This window comes from Pinus tabuliformis, chromosome 1_1 (assembly GCF_031772625.1).
Source record: "Pinus tabuliformis cultivar Carrire ecotype Pingquan chromosome 1_1, CPIR1, whole genome shotgun sequence".
NCBI lineage: Eukaryota > Viridiplantae > Streptophyta > Pinopsida > Pinales > Pinaceae > Pinus > Pinus tabuliformis.
This window is the reverse complement of record NC_142297.1, coordinates 543,600,300-543,626,555: the sequence shown is the minus strand read 5'-3', so window position 1 is coordinate 543,626,555 and position 26,256 is coordinate 543,600,300. Positions and strand designations below refer to the sequence as shown.

The 26,256-nt window shown below is 38.3% G+C and overlaps 1 protein-coding gene across 3 annotated transcripts in view; it reads right to left on the bottom strand.

Annotated features, from left to right (window-relative positions):
* LOC149214249 (Ubiquitin-like superfamily protein) overlaps positions 1-26,256 on the bottom strand; it is a 179,437-nt gene that overhangs the window by 80,488 nt on the left and 72,693 nt on the right. For all 3 annotated transcript variants that reach the window (XM_089392224.1, XM_089392222.1, XM_089392223.1), the window contains exon 3: positions 12,473-12,590. In XM_089392224.1, coding sequence (XP_089248350.1) covers positions 12,473-12,590 — 118 coding nt within the window. The remainder of the gene's footprint in view (positions 1-12,472; positions 12,591-26,256) is intronic.

Genomic DNA, 26,256 nt, shown 5'->3' with positions numbered 1-26,256 from the left:
TTGTGTATTGTAATAATTGTAAATATTAGGAATATGAACCAATGGGAATATGAGAAGATAAGCAAACCTCTTGGAAGATGAATCTAAGCGTCACTCATCTATTGTATTAAAAATAGTTCTAAGTCTAATGAAATGCATCCAATTCTGAAGCTACATCTAACAGTGGAATTAGAGATTGTTAGCTCCATGATTCTCTGCCTCATCCAGTACTACTATCCCTCTCAATCAGGTCTGTGACCAATTTTGTGATACCTACCTTACCTCTGCTCTATAGAAATGCCCCTAATCTGCTCGTCATAACACTCGATCTATTTTGCCAGCTTCAGCATGTAGTTGAAAAATCCACTGTTGTGAGGAAATGGACAATCTACGAAGCAGCATGCATGGCAGCAACCCATATTCCTAACACAGTGAAATGCTTCTGCAATTGTTTGTATGTTGCGACCTTGCCAAGCCTCCATGAAATAGCTCCTAAAAACATTGCTAGGAATATTATTCTTAGTGTTTCAGACTTTTACCCTCAACTTTTGAACTATTAATTCCTGCTTGACCTCCCCTGTGTTCCTTCATCTGAAAGCAGTTTGTAGAAAATTATGCTCCGCTGTAGCCCAACCCAGTTTCAAATTTTTTGCATGGTTTAATGCCCAAAACCCATCATAAACATGTGACTGATATATACATTAAATTTTGCATTTGACTTGAAACAAAAGTTACACCACCATATTTCACTTTTCACTAATACAAGAGAGAATAAGCAAGCACACAACATGAGTTTACACAATTGTTTTTGGTCTAATCATCCTGGAAAAAACCACAAGGGGAAAACCAATTGTCAAGGAGCATTTTACTTGCTTCTTAGAAATTTCTTACAACATTAAATACAACAAGAAATTCAACTTATCTCTTTCCTTGAAGAAGCATCTCAGAGGTTCTCTTTACACTGAATTCTAGACTGATCTTTTTCACCCACAGTCTACTCTCTTTCAGCATAAATTTTGGCCTCTTTATCTGCTCCTTCAGCACTGGAAATAGACCACTGGACAGTCAAAGTTCAGTTCTGAAACTTGAGTTTGCACCACAGGAAATACTCACACCTGTAGCATGGTCTCCTTCCTTAACCACAAACTGAAACACATTCAATACACTGGCCTTTGAAACTCGCTGACTACACTCAGAAATGGCCCAAAAAAACATGCATAACAGGCCCGAGAAACATGCAGAACAGTCCTGAAAAATTCGGGTTTGGTTGTGGCTGACTGAAGAAGGGTTTCCAGCTGTGTGTACGCTGATTCTGCTGAGTTTCAGAGCTGAAACTAACTCGACCTGTGAGCAGATAATTACTTGACTGTTCCCCTTGAAAATCGACCTCCCTCTAACTCGGCCTCCAAGAGCATCGATCTACTGTGGCATAGTTCCTTGTTCTCTGTTGTAGGTTTTAACACACAAATTATCTTCCTCGATCAAGCTCTCCTCCCCTCAATAGCTTCTCATGAGAATAACGAGTTCCCCTTTCCTTTTTCTGCCTTTTTGTCTTTCTTTAGTGTAGAGAACCCTAACCCTTAGATCTAATGGCTGAGATTAAATCTCAGCTCATTAGATCAAGGGTGGAGATCATTCCCTCTCTTGACCCCCTCCCTGATGTTGTCCCCCATCTATTAATGAGACTCCTAGAACTTTTCAATATTTTGCACCATGTTCACTTTTTTTCTCATGAAGTCACTTTTAGAATATAAAAGTCACTTTAATAATATAAAGTGTACTTAATGCTTTTCACATAAAGTGACTTTTAAAACACATGTGACTTTAATAACTTAAAGAACCTAGTATAAGTCTCATAAAAAGTACTTTAGCTCTTTGATATTGATAAACTTGTAATATCACTTAGAAAAAAGGGTCATTAATGTGTCTCCCTAGGCCAAAAGGATAAAAGCCTAGGAAACAGTTCATTCACTTCATTGTTTGAAGACACCACTAAAGATCTAGATTTAAGTTGTCTGTTACAAGAAAAATAGTACGTGTTTCCAAAATACAATGCACTAGAAATGTGACCCCCAAAAAAATGGAAATGGGAAAACACGTGTTTCCAAAATACAATGCACTGGAAATGTGAACCCCCAAAAAATTGGAAATGGGGAAACAGTTCATTTCTTCATAATATATATATATAGAAACTTGGAAACAAATCATTATGTAGAAATGAACAAGAACATATATATATATATAGAAACTTGGAAATAAATCATTATGAAGAAACGAACATGAACATTTAAATGGCAAGCAATGTTCCACCATTGTTTGTATTGGGATCCTCATCACTAGTACGCCCCTTGCATCTACCTCAATCCTCTAGGGACATCCGTCAACACCTCCTAATCAAAAAGTTGAATTGCATTTCAATTCGTGTAAAATGTGTTTCTTAGAAATTGAAATGTGTTTCAAGTGCATTTCAACATTTCAATACAATAACACGCCTGGTACGTGGGGGCAGGGGGGGGGTTTGTGGTGGTGATTACATTTCCTGCAATATATCTATAAATATATTTACCTGACAGTCGGGCTTTTGATGTCTTCTACCAACTTTCAACTCCACTAGAAAATTAGATTGTGACTCTCTTGAAAGAATACCTCTCTATTGCTTAAACTTTCCTTTCTAAATGCAAAATATTAGCAACTAGAGAACATGCCCTCCATTATTTTGATTCATTCTCCACGTTAGCAACTTTAAAATGAATCATCTAAACTGCTTGTGGAGAATATTGGTATGTGACAGATTGCATCTTTTTTTTGCTTGAGAAGAATACTAAGTTGCCAGGAACCACGGGTTTGGGTACAGGTACAGGGATGAGGACTGGGATTTGTGCACTAAAATAGCCCACTGGCCACAAGCCAAGAATACTAAGTTGCCAGGAACCACGGGTTTGGGTACAGGTACAGGGATGAGGACTGGGATTTGTGCACTAAAATAGCCCACTGGCCACAAGCCATACTTCTTTGTACTCGCAACCATATTTCCATTCAGAGAAAGAGAGTGGAGCGTTCTCACCTTCCAATTGGGTTTTTCCCCCGAAAGGATTCCCCGGGTCATATCGTGTGCCAAATGTGTTTGTGAGCTTTTATTTCGTCGTTCTCTATTTTCTGCATAACTTTAATTTTCATGCATACACTATTAACAATTTTCTGGATAATTGCATGCATACACTATTAACAATAATCTACAGATCCAGAAATATAAAAAGAAATAAAACTGTAATAGTGTAGAATTTCAAGTTTTAAATATATTTTTATCAGATTTGTTGTGACGAACTATGCAGTGGAATATCCACGAAAATTTACAGATCAACAGTTTCAATCCAATCTGATCCAATCGGCCACATTTCAATATGTTGACAGATTAGCTTTAAAGATACAGCTAGTTGATGCAACAGTTGTTATAGTAGACCTTTTAAGTGGTTCTGGAAGACATAACTTAGGAATGGGAGGTTCTCTATTAAACTTGGGCCTTTTCAAGTATGTATCCCCAATTAATCTAGAGACCCGATTATGTCCTTTACATTCCAAACATCATGCTTGAGAACTACAATCTGGGAGTGATCCAGATGCGACGGCTACAGCTCTTCCCTTATAGCCTCTATGCTAGCATTGTGTTCTGCTAACAACTGCACAGTTCTGTGTGATGTCCAATTGGAAATAAGTTTTATACCTCTTAACATTCCATGGTTTGCAGTTTCATATTAATGGATCATTCAATTCTTATGATAGTCCACTGCTCTTTCTCAACCTGCGATGAAAGAAATTTATGTTGGAACACAATCAAGGTACAATTCATACAAGTGATTAGTATTTTATTTCAATTGAACAATAAATTGGATGTGCATTGGTAATATGCCTCAATTTAATGTACTTATTATTTAATGTTTTCAATGCTAAAATATGGTAAGTACAACTTTACAATGTTTATGGTCGTGACCATTAAAAAGAGGTGGTCGATCTTTTATTTGAAAGTGAAAGTAGTTTATCTTTTGTAAAAGAAGATTGGTTGAAGGTTTGAAAATTGAAGCTAATCTTGAAGAAATATTTAAAAAGAACGGTTGGAGCAATAATTTAAATAAGGGTTGGGGCCTTTGTTTTGGGGGGCAACATTTTAGCTACACAAAGGATATCTTAATAGAAGAAGAATTTTATTGGGGGTGACATGTCCTAGGTTTGCTTAAAATTGAATGAAGGGATCTAAGGGCACATGTTTTTGTGTAATTGTGTATGATTTTGCATACGTGACACTTTACTTTTTGGGTCTATTTCTGTCACTTGTAATTTGCAATTGTTAACACATGCAAGAAGAGGACACAAAATTGCTTGGATCATTAGCAAAGCATCAAAGACAATAGTGTTTTTGAAGCAAGAAATTCATCAATACATTGTAAATATTTGAATTTAAAGCATCACAAAGGGTATGGTTGTCAACTTTTTCAAGGAAATAAAGTGCTTTTCAAGTCAAATTAATTGTAACCTGCCTGAAATTGAATTAAGAGGTCAAAAACCAAGTCATTCTAATCACACTTTAGGCTGCATGATCGATAGTACCTGACACCCTAAGGTGACATAAGCATATAATAAACCAAGCATGACAGATAAACATATAATTTCAAACATGTGTGAACAGTGAGCTTGAGAAAAATGAGTAAAGGTGGAAAATGTTTACAAAATGCATTGCAAGAAATCAAATATTTGCAAGAGTACAATCATTGATTGCAAAATCAAATTAAAGCACTTGCGTGGAACTTACAACAGATAAAAACCTCACTGATCACATGGTTGATACACTATAGTTGGAAAATAATCTTCAAAGTGATCTAGATATGAAAGATCAATTGATTGATTGATGCACTTCACATAAAATTAAGAGAAAAACAAGATCAACCTAATGATATAACATCTAAAGATATGATAGATGCAATTTGTGACATAGGGGACCTCATACAAAAACCTCATGCAATTTGTGATACAGATGAACTCATCTAGAATGTTGTTGCAAGTTGTGACACAAAAGAGCTACTAAAGAAGACTGATGCAACAAATGATACAGAGGATTTTATCCAAAAGTTTGACGCAACATGTGATACAAATGAAATCATGCAAAATCTTGATACAACTTGTGATACATAAAACATAGTCCAAATGGTTAATGCTCATAGTAATACAAAAGACTTGATGGAGATCGAATATTCTAGTCCATTTATGAAAGAAACAATGATTGAAGATGAGTCACAAGCACAGGATGACAGCAGCAGCAATAGAAAAAGCACATGTGGTGAAGCAAAAGAATAACCAAATGGTCTTTCCAGGATGTTTATTAGACTTTGGGAAGAAATACCATTCAACAGAAATCGACATGGCTTGGAACATGACAAACAAAACAGCTTAAATATTCTTGATTACTCCAAAGCAGTTTAGCTTGTGAGCACAAGATTTCTTGAAGGTGACCAAAATCGTGAACACAAATACCAACATTGTCAAAGAGTTAGTCATATGGAGAGGGAGTGTCTTGATCTCCATGTCTTCTTTGTGGGAAGACAAATAACTTATCAAAGGAATGCCGAAGGCTAAGGAGATAGTAAATTATGCATGGATAAATTCTTGGAGTTGGAATCTACAACTTAAAAAACTACATAAGTCTTACCACCTAGTCAAGATTGACATAAAGACACAAAGGAAAGAAGAAATGGTAAAATCAAGAAGCTATCAAGCAATATTCCATATAATTTTGGGCATGACCTACATCCAATTCTATATGTTCTCTTAAGTCAAAGATGTTACTCTCCTACACCTTCAAGGGGGGAGTAAATTGATGCAATGAAGACGATTAGTGGTAAATCAAAAACCACCACATTATTCAAATCAAACTGGTTAGTGGTCATCCAAAACTACCATATTATTCAACGATTGGTTTTGAGCATGACCAATATCCAATTCTATACGTTCCCTTAAGTCAAAGATGGTACTCTCCTACATCTTTAAGGGGGGAAGTAAATTGATGTAATGAAGACGGTTAATGGTAAATCAAAAACCACCACGTTATTCGAATTAGACTAGTTAGTGGCCATCCAAAACCACCATGTTATTCAACATAGATTGGTTAGTGGTCATCCAAAAACCATCACATTATTCAAATCAAATTGATTAGTGGTAACTGGTAAACCATAAACCACTAGTTTCAATAAAAGATGGAACCACCACATTATTCAAATTAGACTAGTTAGTGGTCATTCAAAGCCACCATGTTATTCAACATAGATTGGTTAGTGGTCATCCAAAAACCATCACATTATTCAAAGCAAATCGATTAGTGGTAAACCATAAACCACTAGTTTCAATAAAAGATGGTTAGTGGTCAACCAAAAAAACCACCAAATAAAGAGAAGATGGTTAGTGTTCAACCAACAAAACCACCACCTAACGAACCCAAAGCCCTAGCTTGGATACTTCCAGTATGAACTATTGACAACTTCTCACCTCGCATCTGAAAGGGGGGGAATATTAGATATCAAGCTTCAAGATTCGAAGTCAATCAAAATTCAATTGGCATTTGGGAATTCTAGCATAGCAACTTGTCTCCCCAACAACAATCGTTTCAATTATTCATTCGAAATGTTCAAACAAAGCAGTTATTCACTTCCAAACATCCAAATAATGGTAGTTTTTCAAGCATATCTTCATTAGAACTCAGTTCAATAGTTTCAAATTGAAGATGACAAAAGTTATTGGCATATTTATTCAAACTTATGTATATTTATTCACAAAGTTCGAGACCATGTAGACACAAGTTGTAAACCTTACCTTGATGAGGTGTTGTCATGATCTACTGAAGAGTTGTTAGTGATATCTAGATCTAGAACAATCAAATTGATGTACTATAATTCAGGTGTGGGGGTGTCGTAACTAGGTGCAGATGCTACAGCGTGGACTTGGTCACTCGCGGACTTTTGGAGGGCAGCATGAGAGTGGACCAAGTGTGAACGTGATTGGGCACTTATGCTTTGCTGGAGGACAGGGTGATAGTGTCCAAGTTGGAGCTCGGTGAGCAACACCTTGATGGACAAAGGTAGTTGCGAGAGAGGCAATTGTTGAGCTCAAGGGTCTGACCAACCAGGAGTAGTTTGTGGAGCCCAAGACTTGTGTGTGGAGAAGGACTTCTACAACAGATGATGGGCAGTCCTCCTAGCCCGTGTTCATTGTGGGAGATGGACATCTTGCAGTGATAGGTGGCAGCGCTCCGAACCCTATGTTGGTCTTCATCAGAGCAGCGCATGAAGACCATAGTGGGCTAAAGTCCCTGAGAAGCTAAGGACAAACGGTGAGAAAATCGAGAGTTGTTCATAAGTGGAGTTATGAACAACTTGACAAGAGTCTCTATGTGTTGATGCATTGATGGGCGAATGATCAACTAGTGAGCAGATTAGGCAGCCGAAGGACCGGCCAGGTATAGGGTACAACTGAGGGGAGCTATGAGAGTCGACTTCATCAACCAAATGGTCAGAGTATCTTGTTGAGGGCATATTGGTTGTCGATGGACTCGCACCAAGCCCCAGTTTGTATCTTTTATTAGTAGATGTATGAGGGTCATTATCCCTAGTACATGAGCCCTAGATTGTTGTATTATATGTTGTTTAATATAATGAAGTTGGGTTGAAAAATGTAAAAAGTTGTTTATATTCTGTGGATGTGTGATTTATTGTTGTTTATATTCCGTTGTGCAAAGTAGTATCGTCGAGATTCTTAGTTTGGCAGTGTCAGAGATTTTAAGATTCTATCCTAGACCCAAGGTTGTGGAAATTCAACAGACAATAGTCGTAGCTATTAAAAGATTCAAACTGAATTGCTCAAAAAGGGGAAAGATCTTCTTGAGGATGTTCCAACACCCATTCATGCTTCATGGAGTACCTATGGGGTTAGCATTATCTCATATGAATGGACAAATACTAGGTGTAGGCCATTAATTAACATCATTCCTAGTTCAAAAAAAGGAGCAATCTTTTTTAGGGCCGAAGATTGTTCAGGGGAGGTAAATGATGTTCCATTCATTGTGGATATCTTAATCAAAGCTATCGAGCAAGTAGGATTTACTAGGGTGTTGCAAGTTATCATAGACAATGCATAGGTTTGCAAAGTTGTAGGTTTGATTTTTGAGAGCGTATATGATCACATTTTCTAGACTCCTTGAATTGTCCATAATCTAAATTTGATCTTAAGAGGATATTAACAATAAATTTCCATTGGTTAAGTAACTTAAAGGACAAGCAAAAGAGATGATTAAATTCATCACTAACCACCACCAATCTCAAGCAATATTTCATGAATACTCCATGTTAGAGTTGTTGAAAGTTGTTGAGACAAGATATGTCTAACAAATTTCATCATTGTTGGACATTGGGTTCAGCGCTCCCCGTGTGTTTCGCAACATGGACTAACTGCCTCTCGTGGATCCTAACTCTGGCAATTGTAGCGAAGACTAATGCCTATGGGTTTTGGTCTAACGACAATCGTGATTCCAACAAGTGGTATCAGAGCAACAAGTCTCAAGTTCGAAACTCGCCCCACACGCGCTGGGGGTAGATTGTTGGACATTGGGTTCAACACTCCCCATGTGTTTCGCAGCATGGACTAACTACCTCTCGTAGATCCTAACTCTGGCGATTGTAGCGAAGACTAATGCCTGCAAGTTTTGGTCTAACGGCAATCGTGATTCCAACAGTCATGTTGGGTTTCCTTATTGAAGTAAAGCAACCATTAGTTTCTATGGTGGTGAGTCAACTTTACGTCAAGTGGAGGCAGGTAGATTCAAAGCAAGAGGCTAAGGTGTGCATATTATGTCGTGATGAGGATTGATCGTAGATCCTAACTCTGGCGATTGTAGCGAAGACTAATGCCTGCAGGTTTTGGTCTAACGGCAATCGTGATTCCAACAGTCATGTTGGGCTGCCTTGTTGAAGTAAAGCAATCATTAGTTTCTATGGTGGTGAGTCAACTTTACGTCGAGTGGATGCAGGTAGATTCAAAGCAAGAGGCTAAGGTGTGCATATTATGTCTTGATGAGGATTGATGGAGCCAGAATCTTGAGTTTGCATCCCCCGCATTTGAGCTTCTTTGAAGTGCTAACATAAACAAGCTTGTCTTGGGAGAGGTTTATGATGGTATGGATACATGGTTGAGAAAAACTATGGCAATTATTGCACAGGGATCTCCTTAGCTTCTATTTGTTGATGCCCATTTAGGTGATACAGTGAAGAAAAACATGGTTAAGAGATGGAACCAGTTTAACACTCCATTGCATATTTAGAACATGCCCTAAACCCAGGATTTTATGATGAAGACCTTATCTCTCAAAGCAATGGGAAGAGAAAGGTGCCACAAGGATAGGAAAATGGCAAATGGAGTGAAAAGAGCTCTTATGAGAATATTTCCAGCTCATCTACATACTGAGGTGAAGGAAGAATTGACTAGTTTTGTTGTTGGTTTGGTCAGTATTCATATATCTCAGCTTTGGAAGGGAGGAGCACCATGAGTCTAAATGGATGGTGGATTTGTAATGGAGTTGTTGAATTTTCTACCAGATGTATAGTAGAAAGCTATTTTTTGCTAGATAATTACTTCCTAACAATTTCCAACCAGAATTTATCCACATTATCATTGGGTAATTACACTTCAGAAAATATAAATGCAGTGCAATTAGTAAAGATTTTAGAAAGACAACCATGCACAATAGAGACACAAATTTTACCCTAAGAAACCAACCTTGGAAGAAAACCCAGCAACTTTTCTTAGGAGAAATTATTCTTCAACAAGGTTTACAAAATCAGCATTTTTGTCTAGAAACCTGTGCCAATTTCCAAGTCGAAATACCAGTCAAACTTCAGTCAATCTCCAACAAGTCAACGTTGGGCATGTTCCCTTAGCCCACAGTTCTTCATTGTTGCCGTTGTCTCTTGATGACAACCTTCTTCACCTTGCTGTTAGCTTTTTCCTTGCACGCAACTGGCCCTAACAAACTTCCCTTTGGCTCTCGGTCTGCCCCTTAAGCTGTGGCATGTTCCTTGTCTTATGCTACAAACATATCTTGGACTCATCACTTATTTTATTGTTGTTGTCCTCCCTCGGCCACCATTACAGACCCTCAAACCACCATTAACCTACAACCGGCCTCCTGACCCTCCTGTTTCAACCCTCGATCTCGACCTGTTCTCTTTCCTAATCTGCGGCCTGCATCGAGCCTCCTATAGGTCTACTTCAGCCTCAACCGGCTCTCTTTGGCTGCAGCCTACTCCCTCTGGCTGTGAGCTGCTCTCTCTATCTACAGCCAGATCTCTCTAGTTGCGGCCTGCTCTTGACCAGCCATTTTCTAGGCCGTGACCTGTCCTATCATCCCTGCGGCCTGTTCCAGATCTGCAGCCAGCTTACTATTCTACAAAGGCCTGCAGCCTTACTTCATTAGTCATGGCTTCTAACCAGGCTTGTGACCTCCTTTCCAGCTCTCCAAAACAAACCTTGGCTTGCCAAAACAAAACTATCCTTTTGCCCTGCGGTTACAGCACACCCGCAGCTCCTTTGCTTCCTAATTCGCCTTGCTCAGACTTGTTCTTGCTTGGGTTAGAAATGAAGCATCACAATGTCTATTTATACTTGGGATTAGTTCAAGGAAACCCTGATTGGGACAAATGTTTCTGGGCCTAAAAAGTGGAGTGAATCACATAGATAACTGGTAGTGATTCACTTGATAGAATCCTTAAGCTTCCCCTTGAGTGAGGTTGGACTTTTCCCTTAGAGACTATCTGAGCAATAATAGCCTCAGTGAAAACAACAGTTTACAAAAAAGATTGCCATTTCCGGCAACCTAAATAATCAGTGGAACACCCAGCAATACTGATCTTTTAGATTGCATGCAGAATCAACTTTCAGAATAGCTCTAAGCCTCTAGCTAAACAGAGACTTAAGCAAGAAGGTTTCAGATACGACTATGAGACCACCACTATTAGCAACATGACAAAGACAGAAAAGAATCAAGAAGTAAAAATTTGGAAGACTTTAACTTCGTATTCAGATACACCACATACAATTTACAAATCAATGGAACAAAGGAGAACAACTATTGAATCTAGCAGTGATTATACAACATGAAACTAAGTATGGCACATATCCTTTTACAAACATATCCATGGGTAATATCAATATGCAAATAAATATGACAAACGTTGGCATGCCTTGACGGTGGATAAGAAACCAATTTGTATATTTCATAAAGTTCATGATGTGTGCGAATCTGAATAAACAATGCACCTCTTTTTCTCAATAAACATTAATTGAACATTGAGAAATCATTTTTTTGGAATACCTGCATAGAGTAAGACATTAATGCATGACAAATGTACCATGAGAAATATTCAGCATAACCAAATTCTCATGATATCCATAGTCCACTTAGCACTCATTGCATTGGGTGATGCTCACAAGGGTAAAGAAGTCAGAATTGAACTAGGAAAATCAATTGCATTGCATCAATCATCACATCCAGGCTTACACCAAGTAATTTTTGATATTCTACTAAAACAAGGAATTGGTGTCCCTCTATTAGGCCTACCTTTTGTAGAATGTCCAGTTGTGAGTTCCATGATTACACACACACACACATATATAAATAAAAAAAATCAAAAGCAAGAAATAAAAAATAAAAAAACTACCACTAAAATCAGCCAACCAAACTGTAATCTACATACATGTCAAGTACAATAAAGAGGGGAAGTAATAAACATCTCTATTTCAAGCCTAAAAATAGCCTATCAAAAAAATTATAATATGATAAGGTCAAAAGTATCAATTCAACTCGGCTCCAAATACAGCACACAGCATGAATCAATGCTATGTAGCAACTGCAATACATCAATAGAAAATAAATGCTTGCAACCAACAATGTGGAACTAAACACCAGAGCCAATGCAAGAGCAAAAATGCTGCAAGTCAATGGTAAACTTGGAGTCAAAAGTATGTGGCAAGTCTCTAACTTTGATAAGGAATCTTCCAGTTTCTTGTGCAGGACGAAACAAGTGTTGTTTTCCCAAAACACAGAACAGCAATATTCAAGAAAAATCTTAGTACTGAAAAATAAAAAATCAGTGAAATCTATAAGAGAGAGAAGCAAACAATCCTCATAAAGCCTAACACTTACTGTGTACACATCATAAAATAGTCCAACAAATGGGATATTTTAAATTAAGAAAATAAAGATTTGAAAATTTATTTCAAAAAATGTTTACCAATAAAGGGATCAAGTTTACCAAAATTCCATGCACTTCAAACTTCGTAAAAGCATAAAAGGAAGGGATAGTTCAAAAGCATGCAGCATAATATCAAGCCTCAATAATCACCCAAAACCGTATGCAAATAATATAACAATCCAGTGCTCTAGAGTAAAACACAAGGATACGATAATCCGATAATAGCTGATTATCCTTTAAGACCTTCCCTCTGCATATAAGGCGTTGTTGCTCCAATGGAACCCCAGTTGCAGTTGCAATTTGCTCCTTTAAAGCAGGGACAGGCATCTACAGGGGCATTAGCATCAATAAACATTTCAAAATGAATCATTGATACAATATTCTATGCAGAATTCATTACCTAGTTCACCAATCTATTTTCTCAAAATACAAAAGTGCTAAAATGCAGAAGTGCTTTTGAAAGAATAATATCTAAGCAAATAAATTTTCAAAAACTCAATAAGAAATGAAGAAATATATATATATATAAACACCTATGCATAACATGAATAGAAATCAGACAAGCTTGTTACAAGTTCAAAATTCTCAGTACCAAACAGAAGCTTTCAGAATTCAAAATGTCAACAAGGTGATCACCTTGGACCTGGTATTAAAGTTAGTCAAGTAGGATCACATATAGATCCTGATAGACAAAATATTATATCAAGCAAATTGTAGGCATAGAATTTCCCGATTTCAAATGACCAAAACTACTTTTGACTTGTTCCTAATAAAAGTGATCTGCTAATAGTTAAAATGGTTACAAATTCCAATAGCTTACAATATCTTGTAGAGAAAAAACAGCATTAAGATACATTTTCCTTCCTAAATTATAGTTTAGTTCAAAGTTGCACGAAGCGGGGATGTTTTTTGAAAGCGGGGACGCCGAAGCGTCATTACCCAAAAATCTAGGAAGTGAAGCATCTTGGAAGCGTATACTATATATATATATATATATATATTACAAAAAACATCCAAAATACCAAATTAGTTGTAGAAAACATGAAAACATGCATATTATTACATAAATCAAGATAGATATGGCATCCATTGCACATCGATGATTAATTATTCCAGCATCAACCATCTAGAATCTGGATTCCTCTTCTCTTGTGTAGCCTTTGCCTCTACTACAATTCTATAGGGATATTAGTCAACACTGCCTAATTTTGATCAAACAGCCTAATCCAAGCTTTATAATATGGTAGAGAAAGCTTAACATGCCTGATCAATGATTTTGACTTGAGTGAAGGGTACATAATTGCTAAGGCCATGACTAAGGAGTTCAACAATCAACAACACCAACACTGGGGTACATATAGGGCTTGTGCTCTTGATTAAATGCCAATCACATGCCCTTCTACCTAATAGAATCCAATGAAACGCCAAAATCCCATTGATCCTAAAAACTGTTAAGTCTGCTGAATTTTGAATGGGATATGAAATTCTATTTCCTCCGTATGAAGTTTGATGAGGTTGGAACCACTCTCAAACATCCTCAGTCATTTCATGTTAATGTTAAAAATTTAAGTAAAAGTGTCATTTAAAAATTTAAGTAAAAGTGTCATTCTCCTTTCTCTTTCATTTGCATCCTTTTACTTTAAGAATTTAACATTACCATTAGGGAGCATCTAGGAAGCGTCTAGGGAGCATCAAGGGGCATCTTGGGAGTATTCAAAAAGTGTAGTTCCTCACATAACAGTTCAAAATTTCCAAAACAAAAACAAAAAACAAAAAAAAGCCCTGCGAAACAATGTGAACCATCCACCTTCTCTCGAAGTGACAGATGCAGAGTCTAGTTGCAGCCAGATACTGGGCAACGCAGTGCAAAGTTGGCAACAGTGTTGATTGGCACAGTGCAGAGTCAGCAGCAGCTTAGATGCCTTAGTGATAGCGCAGATACTAGCAGTTGTCAATTGTCAGACTTGGGAGATAGGTGCATCATACTGATCACAACTGATTCAATGTTTAGGATGTTTTTCAATTGCAAATGTTACAGTTGTAGCAGCAACAGATGAGAGGGAGTTGCAGTGCAGATGCAATGTGGGCAACAGTATGGCAAGGTCAGCAGCAGCACAAATGCAGCGTATATCAGAGTGGCGAGGTAGTTGGTGGGCAACGGCAGCCAGAGATCAACAGTATGATAAGAGATGATGCAAAGACACGATATTGCTACAGGGGGTAGCAACTCTAGAACATGTTCCTCGTTAAGAGGGAGTGTTAGCTTTTGTAGCATCGATGTGTTCTAGCCTTGAAATTTTGTGGAGAGGCTAGAATGCATGAGTTCTCCAAAACCCAGAAATCATTTTCTCGAAATTCAGCCTAGAAATGAATTAATTAGATTATTAGTCAGCTTTTAAATATTTCCTAAGTCTAAACTTAGGAAATATAATTAATTAAGTTACTGTGTGAATGTTCTAGAACCTCACACAAATCGACTTCAAGTTAATCCTAGCCATCGATTAAGATCTAATCTTGGCCGTTGAAGTTTCAAGGAGGATTGTAAGAAGAAATCGACGGGGCTTGGAGAAATCACTTGTGCACTTCGATTCCATGAGCAGATCGATTTCCTAAGTAGCAGCGCTCAGTTGTCAGAGAGGGAAACAGAGAAATCGAAGAAGTGAGAGAGGGGCAGGGACAGTGAAGCCGAAGGAAGGATTCGAGTTCTAGAGAGTGCATATGCAGAGAAGCAGAGGAGCCACAAAGAGGCTGACGCAGAGCAGTGCAGTAACCTCTAGAGGCAATTTTGAAATTGCTGGGGAGAAACAGAGTTTCAGTCCCAGAACTTGGGCAAAGGTTCCAGAGGCCAAGAGAGACATTTTCCCACACAACAGCAGACCAAACGGCTTGAGGTGAAGTTATTTCAAGCTTAGTGCAAAAGTGACTGCGCTAGGGTGACACAATGATTGTGCAGAGCCAGTTTGGATGCTCAATTTGAGTTGAGGTCAGAGCTCGGATTTGACTGTGGAGTGAGGAAATTCCTCACTAGATTTTTCTTGCCAGTTTTTCTCTGTAGGATTGCCAGTTTTGGCATCCAACTGTACTCAAATTATTTCATTGTTGCATAATAATAAAACTCTTCATTGTTGCACCAATTTTCTCACGTTGGATTTTTCCGAGGACATTTGTCCAAAAATAATTGTGTCACTTTATGTGTGTGTGCTAGTATTTCTTCCAACGTTTATTCTTCTGCAGTTTATTTGTGTAGGTTGCAGTGTGATTGATTCGATATTTGCTATAGTAAACAGTAAATAAATTGTTAAAAATAAATTTATCAATTAGGATAATTATCTCCAATTGCTGCAACAAGATTTGGGTTTCCGAATTTTCACAAGGTCAAGGACAAGCCCAAAAGGAGACAAGCCTTGAAGCACTCATCTTTGGAAAGTTGAAAGAACCAATATAGTCAAAGTCAAGATGACTTCCTACTTCAAGAGTGATGAGAAGATGGGTGACTCATCTAATTTTGTTGTATGGAAAGTTAGATTGGAGATCATCGCTGATAACAATGACGTTTTGGACTAAATTCAAGGAATGGTACCCGAGCCTTTGGAGAATGCATCTGCTGCTACCAAGAACAAGCACAAGAAAGGTGAGTTGAAAGCAAAACAAATTATAGCTGATGGTTTACAAGATAATATACTTGGATATGTTAGGAACTTGAGAAGTTCTAAAGACGTGTATGATAAGGTAGCTGGCATGTATGAGGTCAACAATTTGAATGAAATCCTCACCTTGAAAGATCAACTCAAAGATACCAAGATGAACAAAGAAAATTCCATAGAATCCTTAATGAGGATCTCTCGTATTAGAGATCAATTGCTAAGAGTTGGAGAAGTTGTGCTTGACAGGGAACTAGTGGTCGTGACTCTAAGAGGTCTCCCTCCTATATGGGAAACATTCATCACTACTATAAGCAACACAAATGTCCTCCCTTCATTTGATAAAATTGTTGGAAAGCCCACTCAACGAGAGTCAAGAGTGATAGGAAGAGAAAGGATTCAAAAGCATGAAGAAGGAGAGCCCGTTGCATACATCGCTCATGACAAGAAGAAGAAGAAAGGGAAAGGAGATCCATCAAATTCAAGAAAGCGTCCTCGAAATTCTAGTGGAAGAAAGGAATATGTTAACATTGAATGCTACAATTGTCATAAGAAAGGGCACTATGCTCGAGATTCACCCAAGAAGAACAATGGACCATGTTATAATAATAGAAGCAACAACAACAGGTTCAATGATCAAATAAGGAGAGATGACTAAAGGAATGACCACAATGGAAGAAATGATAGAAGAAGAAAAGATGCTCCAAGGGGACCATGAAGAAGACCGTTGTCCACAAGAGAAGTCAAAATTCTCCAGGTATGAAAGTAATGTTGCCAATCAATCTGAATAGATTCTTATTTTCGCTCTTACTAGTTCATCTCCTCCAGATTCATGGGATGGTTGGTTGGTTGATAGTGGGCCCACTCATCACCTAAGTCACTGGGTTCGGCAAATTTTATCCTTGGGATTCAAAATTCGCCGAACCTAAGACGAATTCGAACAAATTCAATTATGTACGCCGAACAAAATGGCGAATTTGAACCAAAAAAATTAAATTTGGTAAAAAAATTTGATTAGGTTCGATTAAAAAAAATTGGGTTAGATTTTTCGGTTGGTAAAGCCGCCAGAGATGTTAACTGCGCAATCGCTCGAGGAAGACGCCCAACCTTGACTCACTGCAAAACTAGTAAGTATTCATGAATAAAACATTTTGAATTATAATCATGTTAGTCAATATATATACAAAACAAAGTTACTTTTTATAAATATAGATATACAAAAATTTAAAAAACTCGAGATATAAACTTTGCAATCGATCAGGCAAACAATGTGCTCACAACATCAATGCTCCTCAAGTTAGATCATAAAAGGAACGGAGGTTGAGCTAGTGCGTGAAACCCAATATAACATACGAGATAATAGCTTGTATATATACCAGATCCAAACCAAATATTATCAGACATACATCGAATTATTGATTTCGACCAAAACAAAGCTACTTATGCATAAAGAATCCACATATTAACAAATATCCACACAATTTGTTCACTAGTTAAATAGATTTACTGAAATGGAGTATTTCTACAATGTTCAAACCACACAACAAACTTGCATTAAACCACACAAAAATGAAAGGGGCAATGTGCTAGGTTGGTGGCCCCAAGCCAACCAGCAGTGTTGCCTCTTAAAGAGAAACTAAATCACAATAAAATAGTATGTCGTAGATAAAACATGAGCATCAACAATCTTATATTGATGAATCCACAGCTTAAATAGGAACAGTATAAAAGAGTTTGACCTAGTGACCGCACTACTGAGCAGAGATACAAATCTGAAACAAAATAAAACGTGGTATCCTTGCTACTAACCTATCTTAGATCTAGAGTCTGGTTTTTATAGAAAATACAATACAAAACAATTTTGATACATGTCATATTCGGACCCTATTCTGAGCAAAGACTACGAGAGATCTAACAGTCTCTCCAGATCTTGAATTAGGGAAACAACCAAAACACCCAAATTGAGAGTAGATAGGTAGGATTCAACTGAAATAACTCAAACAAAGGAACCTCAACCCTTGGCCTCATAAACTTAAACGACTGCCAAAGTGGCAGACCAACCAAGCACGCGATGTTGACTGAAGATCCGCTCCAATAGGCGACAAAGCATTTCGAAGCCATGTTTTAGAGAACCCACATATTCCTGTATCATTAGCATTTGCACACATATGCCAAACTTGGACTTTGGTTGCAGGACCCTTTGAGGGTTACACGATCTACATAACCTTCATTAATAAACCCTAATAATAATAAGTAATCCTATGTGTTTGCAATGTGCATTATGGACTTTGCAATTTGACTTTAAATTGATATATATATATATTAGATATATACATTTTTTTTCAAATTTCTATATCTCGAGCTTTATCGGCAAAAATTTAGGTGCCTAACTTTGTCGGCAAAAATTTAGGTGCCTAACTTTATTTGAATTTCAAGGTCTCCAAACTCTAACACGAACACGAACGTGGTGACTTAGCTCATCACTTCTCTGGTTACAAAGAAGTTCTCTCTAACTTGGTAGAGAGGGAGTCAAATTTGAAAATCATTCTTGAAGACAACTCCACTCATCACGTTAAAGGTTTTGGATCCATCAAATTTCATTTAAATTTTGGGGAATCTATTGTACTATATGATGTAATGTATGTGCCTAGGTTAAAGAAGAATTTGGTATCAATATCTGCTTTGAAAGATAAAGAGATAAGGGTTGCTTTCATCAAAGGAAAGGTTCTTACTTGGCTTGTTGGATCACTTACGAGAGATGCATTCACTTTGGGAACAAGATATGAAGGACTCTATAGGGTCACTGGAAGACCACTGGAACAAATCATCTCAGCGAATTATGGCACCAAAGGTTAGCTCATCTTCATTATGATGCTCTTCCGAAATTGGAGAACTTGGTCTCGGGGATTCCAAGGGTTCAAGCTCAACATGATGAAGTATGTCCGAAATGTTTTAGTGGAAAAATGACAAGGGGACCATTCCCCTCTAGTGAAAAAAAGACCAATGACATCCTCAATCTCATTCATTCCGACATATGTGGACCGATGCTCGTGCACTCTATTAGTGGATATCTCTACTACAACACATTCATTGATGACTTTTCAAGGAAGACATGGATATACTATTTGAAGCATAAGGATGAAGCCTTTGAAACATTTAAGGAGTTCAATGCATTGGTTGAAAATCAAAGAGGGAAGAAGATCAAAATATTCAAGTCCGATAAAGGTGGAGAATACATGTCAAATGAATTCATTGACTTTTGCAAAAAGGAAGGTGTCAAGAAGGATGCTTCATGATCAGAAGTTGCCTAAATTTCTTTGGGCCAAAGCTTCACATGATGTTGTATATGTTCAAAACAGGGTGCCTCATCAAGCTTTGGAAAACAAGACTCCCGAAGAAGTATTTACAAGTGTGAAGCCCGACATTAGTCATCTCCGCATAATTGGAAGCTACAGGAAGAAAAGGTACATTTCTTGGGTATTGTGAAAAATCTAAAGCATTTAGAATATATATTCCTGGTCAAAGGAAGGTTGAAATTAGCAGGGATGTTACATTCGATGAAGATGTCGCTCTTGGAAAAGCAAGAGACCTTCCTCCACCTCCTCCTCCCGAGAAGAATGGTGATATGGATATCTTGGATGGTCTGCCAGTGCCTGAATCCGAGACTAATATTGTTGATGATCCCATGGAGCCCATGATATTGATATCTTGGATGGTTCGTCCATGCCCGAATTCGAGACTGATATTGTTGATGATCCCATGGAGCCCATGGATCCCTTAGATTCTCCTCCTAGTAATCCTCCTACTAGGAAGAGACCACTTTGGCTTTGTGACACTCTTCAAGATGTTGATAGTCATGTGCCCATCCGAAGATCGTTTAGAGAAAGGAAGAAGCCATGCAAGTACCAGGGATATGTTGTAGCCATGAGCACTATGATTCAAGCCGAACCTTCCACATTTGAAGAAGTCGTAAAAGTACAGTTTGGAAAGATGTTATGGCCGAGGAATATGAATCTATTATGATGAATGATGTATAGAATGTTGTGACGAGACCGAAGGGGAAATCCATGGTAACTTTGAAGTGGATATTCAAGATCAAGCATGGAATTGATGGAAGCATTGAAAAATACAAGGCAAGGTTCGTGGCTTGAGGATTCTCCCAGAAAGAGGGAGAAGATTATGATGATATATTTGCACCTATGGCTCGATATACAACCATTCGTTCAATAGTTTCCCTTGCCGCAAGTCAAGGATGGACCCTTCATCAGATGGACGTAAAGATCGCATTCCTCCATGGCATGTTACAAGAAGAAGTATACATTGAGCAACCTTAAGGATTTGAAGTAGAGGATCGAAAAACACACATGTTTGTAGATTAAAGAAGGCATTGTATTGTTTGAAGCAAGCCCCAAGAGCATGGTACGCCCACAAACAATTATTTGGTGAAGTTGGGATTCACAAGAAGCAATGCCGATCCCAACCTCTACTTCAAGTTAGTCCAAGGTATGTAATTGATATTCATTTTATATGTTAACGATCTATCCTTGACAGGTAGTGAGCCCCTAATGATCGAGTGTAAGATCCTCTGAATTCGAGATGAAGGACCTTGGACTCATGCACTATTTTCTAGGCCTTGAGGTATGGCAAAGGCCTGGTGAGATTTTCCTTCACAAGGAAAATATGTTGTGAAGTTGTTGGAAATATTTAGAATGATAGAATGTAATTCCCTATCCACACCAATGGAAATGAACTTCAAGAAGTTGTGTGGAGAAGTTGCAAGACCCAATTTGGCGAATCCATCAGAATATAGACAGTTGATTGGGGCTCTAATGTTCCTTGTGAACACCCATCCGTACATATGTTATGTAGTGAACACGTTGAGTCAATTCATGACCGAGCCTCTCCATGCAAATTGTACTGCTACCAAACACATTTTGAGATATTTGCAAGGGATGATTACACTTGGTTTGAGATACTCTGTTGGATATATTTGACTTCATGGATACATCGATGTGTAGAATTTTCTATAGATTCAACAGCTCATGTAATGTACTAAAACATAAGATAAGAATCTACTCTACTTTCAACAACGGAAACCAATAATGATCGATGAAAACAATAATCAGAAAGAGGAAGAATATCAATGGCACATAACACAATATTTCTTTGAGGAAAGAAACTGCTCAAAACCCCGACTATCTATATTGCATTAACCAAAAGATCTGAGAAGAAAATACAATGCTTGTTCCTCCTGAACAATTCCTACACAAGTATAATCTAACTCTTTGCTCACAAGCTAGCTCAAGCCAACACTTAGCCTATTCTGCTGCCTTCCAAGCCCCTACTTCCTTGCGCAATTCCTAGAGGAATTAGCCTCTATTTAATGAGGAAATCCTTCTTCCATAACTGCGCAATCCAAACTTAGGTCCTCAACTGATTGCATGCACCATCTGTACAACTCAGAAAATTATACAACTGATAGTACACTGTCCCTGCACTCTAGTCTCAACTGGGTCTTCCTCTAAACTGACATGCATGAGTTATTCTTGAGTGAATCTTCAATTAGCTGGTGTGGCACTGAGGATGCACTGGTGCACCAACTCACTACTAGACCTCTACTAGTTCCTCCAACAATTAGAACTAGTTTAACTGACTATAACTTAGTTGAACTGAGTTATCTAATTACAACTCCAATAAACTCAATCTAGACCCCTAAAACTTAGGGATCACACTTACATGACTCCAGATAGACTTCCAACTCAAAATTCCTAAGTTAACTAAGTCAACTTAACTTAGTTTAACTATTACAAGTTGCTATGAGAAAAGAATTACAATTTAATTCTCAATTTAATTCAAGGACAAATTAAATTAGAATTTCTAGATGTTATTTTTTACATTTCTTGTTATTTTCAACACGATGTTAACTGGGCAAGAAATGTTATCTACATGAAAAGGATGTCAGGTTGTTGTTTTAGTCTTGGATCTGCCATGATATCTTGGATGGGCAGGAAACAGAAGTCCGTAGCATTGAATACTGCCGAGGCAGAGTATATTGCTACTAGCATGGCCAGTTATAAAGCAGTTTGGTTGAGGAAGCTCTTTGGAGAGTTATTTGAGCAGGTCCTAAACACTACAGTAATATATTGCGACAACAAGAGTGTGATCTGTCTGGCTGAGAATCTTGTGTTTCATGACAAGTCCAAGCACATAGAGATCTAATATCACTTCATTCGTGATATGGTACAGATAGGAGCCATTCGACTCCATCACATATCGATAGACAAGCAGATTGCAGATATTCTCACCAAGGCTTTGTCGAAAGAGAAGTTCTTAGTCTTCAGAGAGCAGCTTGGACTGATGGATGTGACCCCTCCTAATAAGGGGCACCAATGGTCGAGGACACTGAGCTATACTTTTCCCCCCTATCTGAGCTCCCAGGGTGACGAATTGAGATAGAGGGCTCCCGGGGTTGAAGGAACTCTAGACAATAGAATATCACCCCTATTTGTTACCCATAGGATTGGAGTAGTAGCTCACCCTATCTTGGTCTTTGCAGAGTATACCCTAGTTAGCATCATATTGTTTTCAACACGATGCTGACTAAGGGGGAAATGTTATCTACAAGAAAAGGCTTGTTGGGATTATCCCTCCCCGTCTGGCCGACCGGTGAGGAGGCTTGGGGGCGTGAGATCCTTAACTTTGGTAACTCGGGTATCTCACCCAAGCTAGGATTATGATGCACGTGTTCTACCACATGACTCCTAAGGGTCATTGTTGGGAAGATTAGTGGGCAATAGGATGGGTTGAGTAGTAGCTCCCCTACACCACCTATTGCTCAATATGGGTTGAGTTGTAGCTCCCCCATGATATTTCCAGGTAGTAGCCCAATGACATATTTCCGAGTAGTAGCCCGCTTTCAAATATTCCTAGTAGCCCACTGACAAATATTTTAGGGTAGTAGCCCACTGACAGATATTCAGGGTAGTAGCCTGCTGGACAGAGGGTGGTAGCTTTTGCTCCCCGCGATTCTTCTTTAGATTCAAGAATGTTTCAACAGATAGAGTTGAGCATATTTGTACACATGATGACAGGATGACACATTGATCAATGGACAGGTTTTACAGGTGGAATTATCCCTAGTTGAGAGGGAGTGTTAAAAATATGCAACTGTGGTCAAATTCCACTTTGGACTACTCATTTGATGGAGATGATGATGGCATTGAGTTCCTCTTTTCGAGAGGACCAAAATCGACCTAAAGATCACCTTGTTCAAACAAGAAGAAGTTGGTTTTTGATTTTGTGCACCCACTCATGGATATTGGATCAGGTCAGCTTCACTCTCATGCACACTTGGACAGGTCGGCCTCAACATCAAATGGACATTGTTGGACACCCCTAGAAGCCTATAAATACAAGTGACCTAGAAGCTCATTTGGACATCACAACATCAAGCATCTTCTTCTCTTCTATCTGATTTGGTTCGGCACATTAGTGAAGGAAAAGGTCGTATGAAGGTCCGAAGTCTCAGATCCGAAGCTCGCACAAAATTAGGGTTTTTGCTCTAGACGTTGGCACAAAACTGGGAAATTTTTTCCCTGGACGCACACATGTTATGGTCAAGACAGCGTCCAGGAAGCTATAGACGCACGTGCCCTAACTTGAAGGGAGCATCCAGGGGTTTGAATAGAACTGACCATCATCCGAAGTTTTCTAAAGCCTGAATCAAGTTGTCTCTGATACATTCTGCCACTGTAAATTGGTTTCTGAAGTTGTTGGGTCCTATAACTGATCATATTGTACTGGGCTCATTGTCCTCTCTGCTGAACATTTTCTGACAATCTAATAAAAGAAGAATTTCAAAGGGTTTTCCCCCTAGTGGGGTTTTTCCCTTGTCTTTGACCAAATCTGGGGTCTCTTGTTGATGTGCTGATTTGTCTTCTTTGTCATTGCATATAGTGTTCTATCTTCAATTATGTTGATGAATGGAAAGACTAATTGTAATTGGAAATATTGCTAATTTAAGTTTGGAATTGGACTAAAGTAAATGTGTTAAACTCACACGGAGTGTAAATAGTCATAAATGATAGAACATTGAATTACATATATTATTGACATGATATACATTTATAGTACATTGAAGTGAACGTTGGATTCCATGTTACAAGGTCTCTTGGACTCCGGCGGCTATTCGCATTCCACACCAACCCATAGAGGATTAGGTGTCCAACATTCCCCCCCGTAATCCAAAGGGGTATGTATGAGTCCAAGAAGAGAGTTGTAACAAAATGTGCAAAAAATGCATGGTAGCACTAGGCTGAATGTGCTCTCTGAAATGTTGGTATAAGAGGGGTGGTTTAAGGATGACCACCAACACTGGAATGCATAGTGCAGTCTCGAAACTCTTCCAAGTCTGGCAAGAAGTTGAAATCTTTTGGAAGAAGAAGTGTCCCTAATGTTTTGAAGAGGGCAACCTTCAGCTTTGAAAGGGAGGTCTCACCCGCATAAAAAGGGAGAACCTCAACTTGAAAAGGGAGGTCTCAACTTGTGATGGTTTAAAGATGACCATCAACTCTGGAATGCTTAATGCAATTCCTGGAACTCTTCCAAAACTACAAGAAGCTAAAGTCTTCTGCTAGAGCAAGTGTCCCCAATTCTTTAAGAGATGTTTCAACCCCGCATAGATGGTTTAAGGTTGATCATCAACCGAAAGCATGCTCAGGGGCATCTTTCTTTTTGGCTACAACTCTGAATCTAGTATGGCAGGTTGTGGCTCAGGCTTGCTTGATGTGGATTTGAACCTTGTATATGACCATCATTTCCACCCCTATCAGATACTAGGTGAGATGATGGAGAAAATTCAACTGCAAGACCTTTTAATATTCTAGAAAAAATTCTAACATATGACTGAAATATCTTCTTGGCTGTTGAAGCCCATTGCCAAGAAGCGATCCATCCAAGATGAATCTTTGTTCTTCTAGGAGGCTTGTTTTTGAAGCATTTGTGTGAAGAATGAGTACATTGACCACAATGCTTGCACATCAAAACAATGATCGTTCATATGGCCAACTCGGTCACAAGGTTGGCATATAACATTCTATTGTTGTTGTGGAAGAGGAGCGGAATCTGGAACAACTGAAGGTGAACTACCATGAAAAAAGCCAACACTCTGAAACTTGATGGCCTTTGAGTAATCTAGAATATGAAAGGAAACCTCCTTATCATATACAAGACTTGTTTTGTGCTTGTTATGGACAAGCTCTTCCCAAGGTCTGATGATGGGCTTGGGAAGCATATGCTGAGTTTCTGCTTTTGCATGAAACTCTGCTCTTGCACTAAGCACTAAATGTGAATCAACCTCAATCTTACTGATTTCATCACTCGCTGGTTGTTGATTATCCCTGAACAGAGGATTGTTTTGGGCAAAAAATAATTTCAAATGACAAATCTGCTGCAGCTCATCTCGCTGGAACTGAGATTCTAGTTGCAAAAAAATCAATCTTTTCCTTGTTTCCATCAAGAGCACTTTGAATAAGCTGCGAAATCTCCACAAACACCTCCTCTTGCTTCACCTCATCGCTAAATACCTTGTCAAAAGTAAATGAATGCTTCTACCCAAGACTCTGTATTAGATTAATGCCCTAACCAACTAACTCAGTCAACGTAGGATATAACACAACCGAGGGATCACCAACACATTCAGCTTTGGGCAATAATCAGTTTTGTTAAAATCGTGATATTATCGTATAATCGCGATATTTTCAACAAAAAGATAAAATCGCGCTTAGTACTCGGATAAAAAAAAATTGCTCGATTTTTTGGGAAAAAATCGCGATTTTTTTTTCTGAGGAGGAGGAGGTGGCCCAAGCTACCCCTCTCACAAGTAGAGGATGTGATCTACCTCCTATAGCTCCTAATTCTTTAGCTTCTAGAGCACAGCAGACTACATAGTCTACTGCGGCCTGCCAACTCCACAATTTTTTTTTTTTTGAGGAGAAGGAGGTGACCCAAGCTACCCCTGTCACAAGTAGAGGATGTGGTCTACCTCCTGTAGCTCCTAGTTCTTCAGCTTCTAGAGCACAATAGACTCCATAGTCTACTGCTTCCTGCGAACTCCACCAACATCTACATCTAAGAGGGGCAATGGAAATCAGTAGTATTAGACTTTAGTTATTTGGTTCATTTCATTGTATATGACATTATGACTCATGATATGAGATACACTATTATATTTTTTGTTGATATTTTGAGGTTGAGTTGGGACTCAGGAGTTAGGACTTACTATTCAGGACATGATTCATTGTTATGTGTGATTTTAGCACTAGAAATGATATTAAACATCTTATATATTAGTT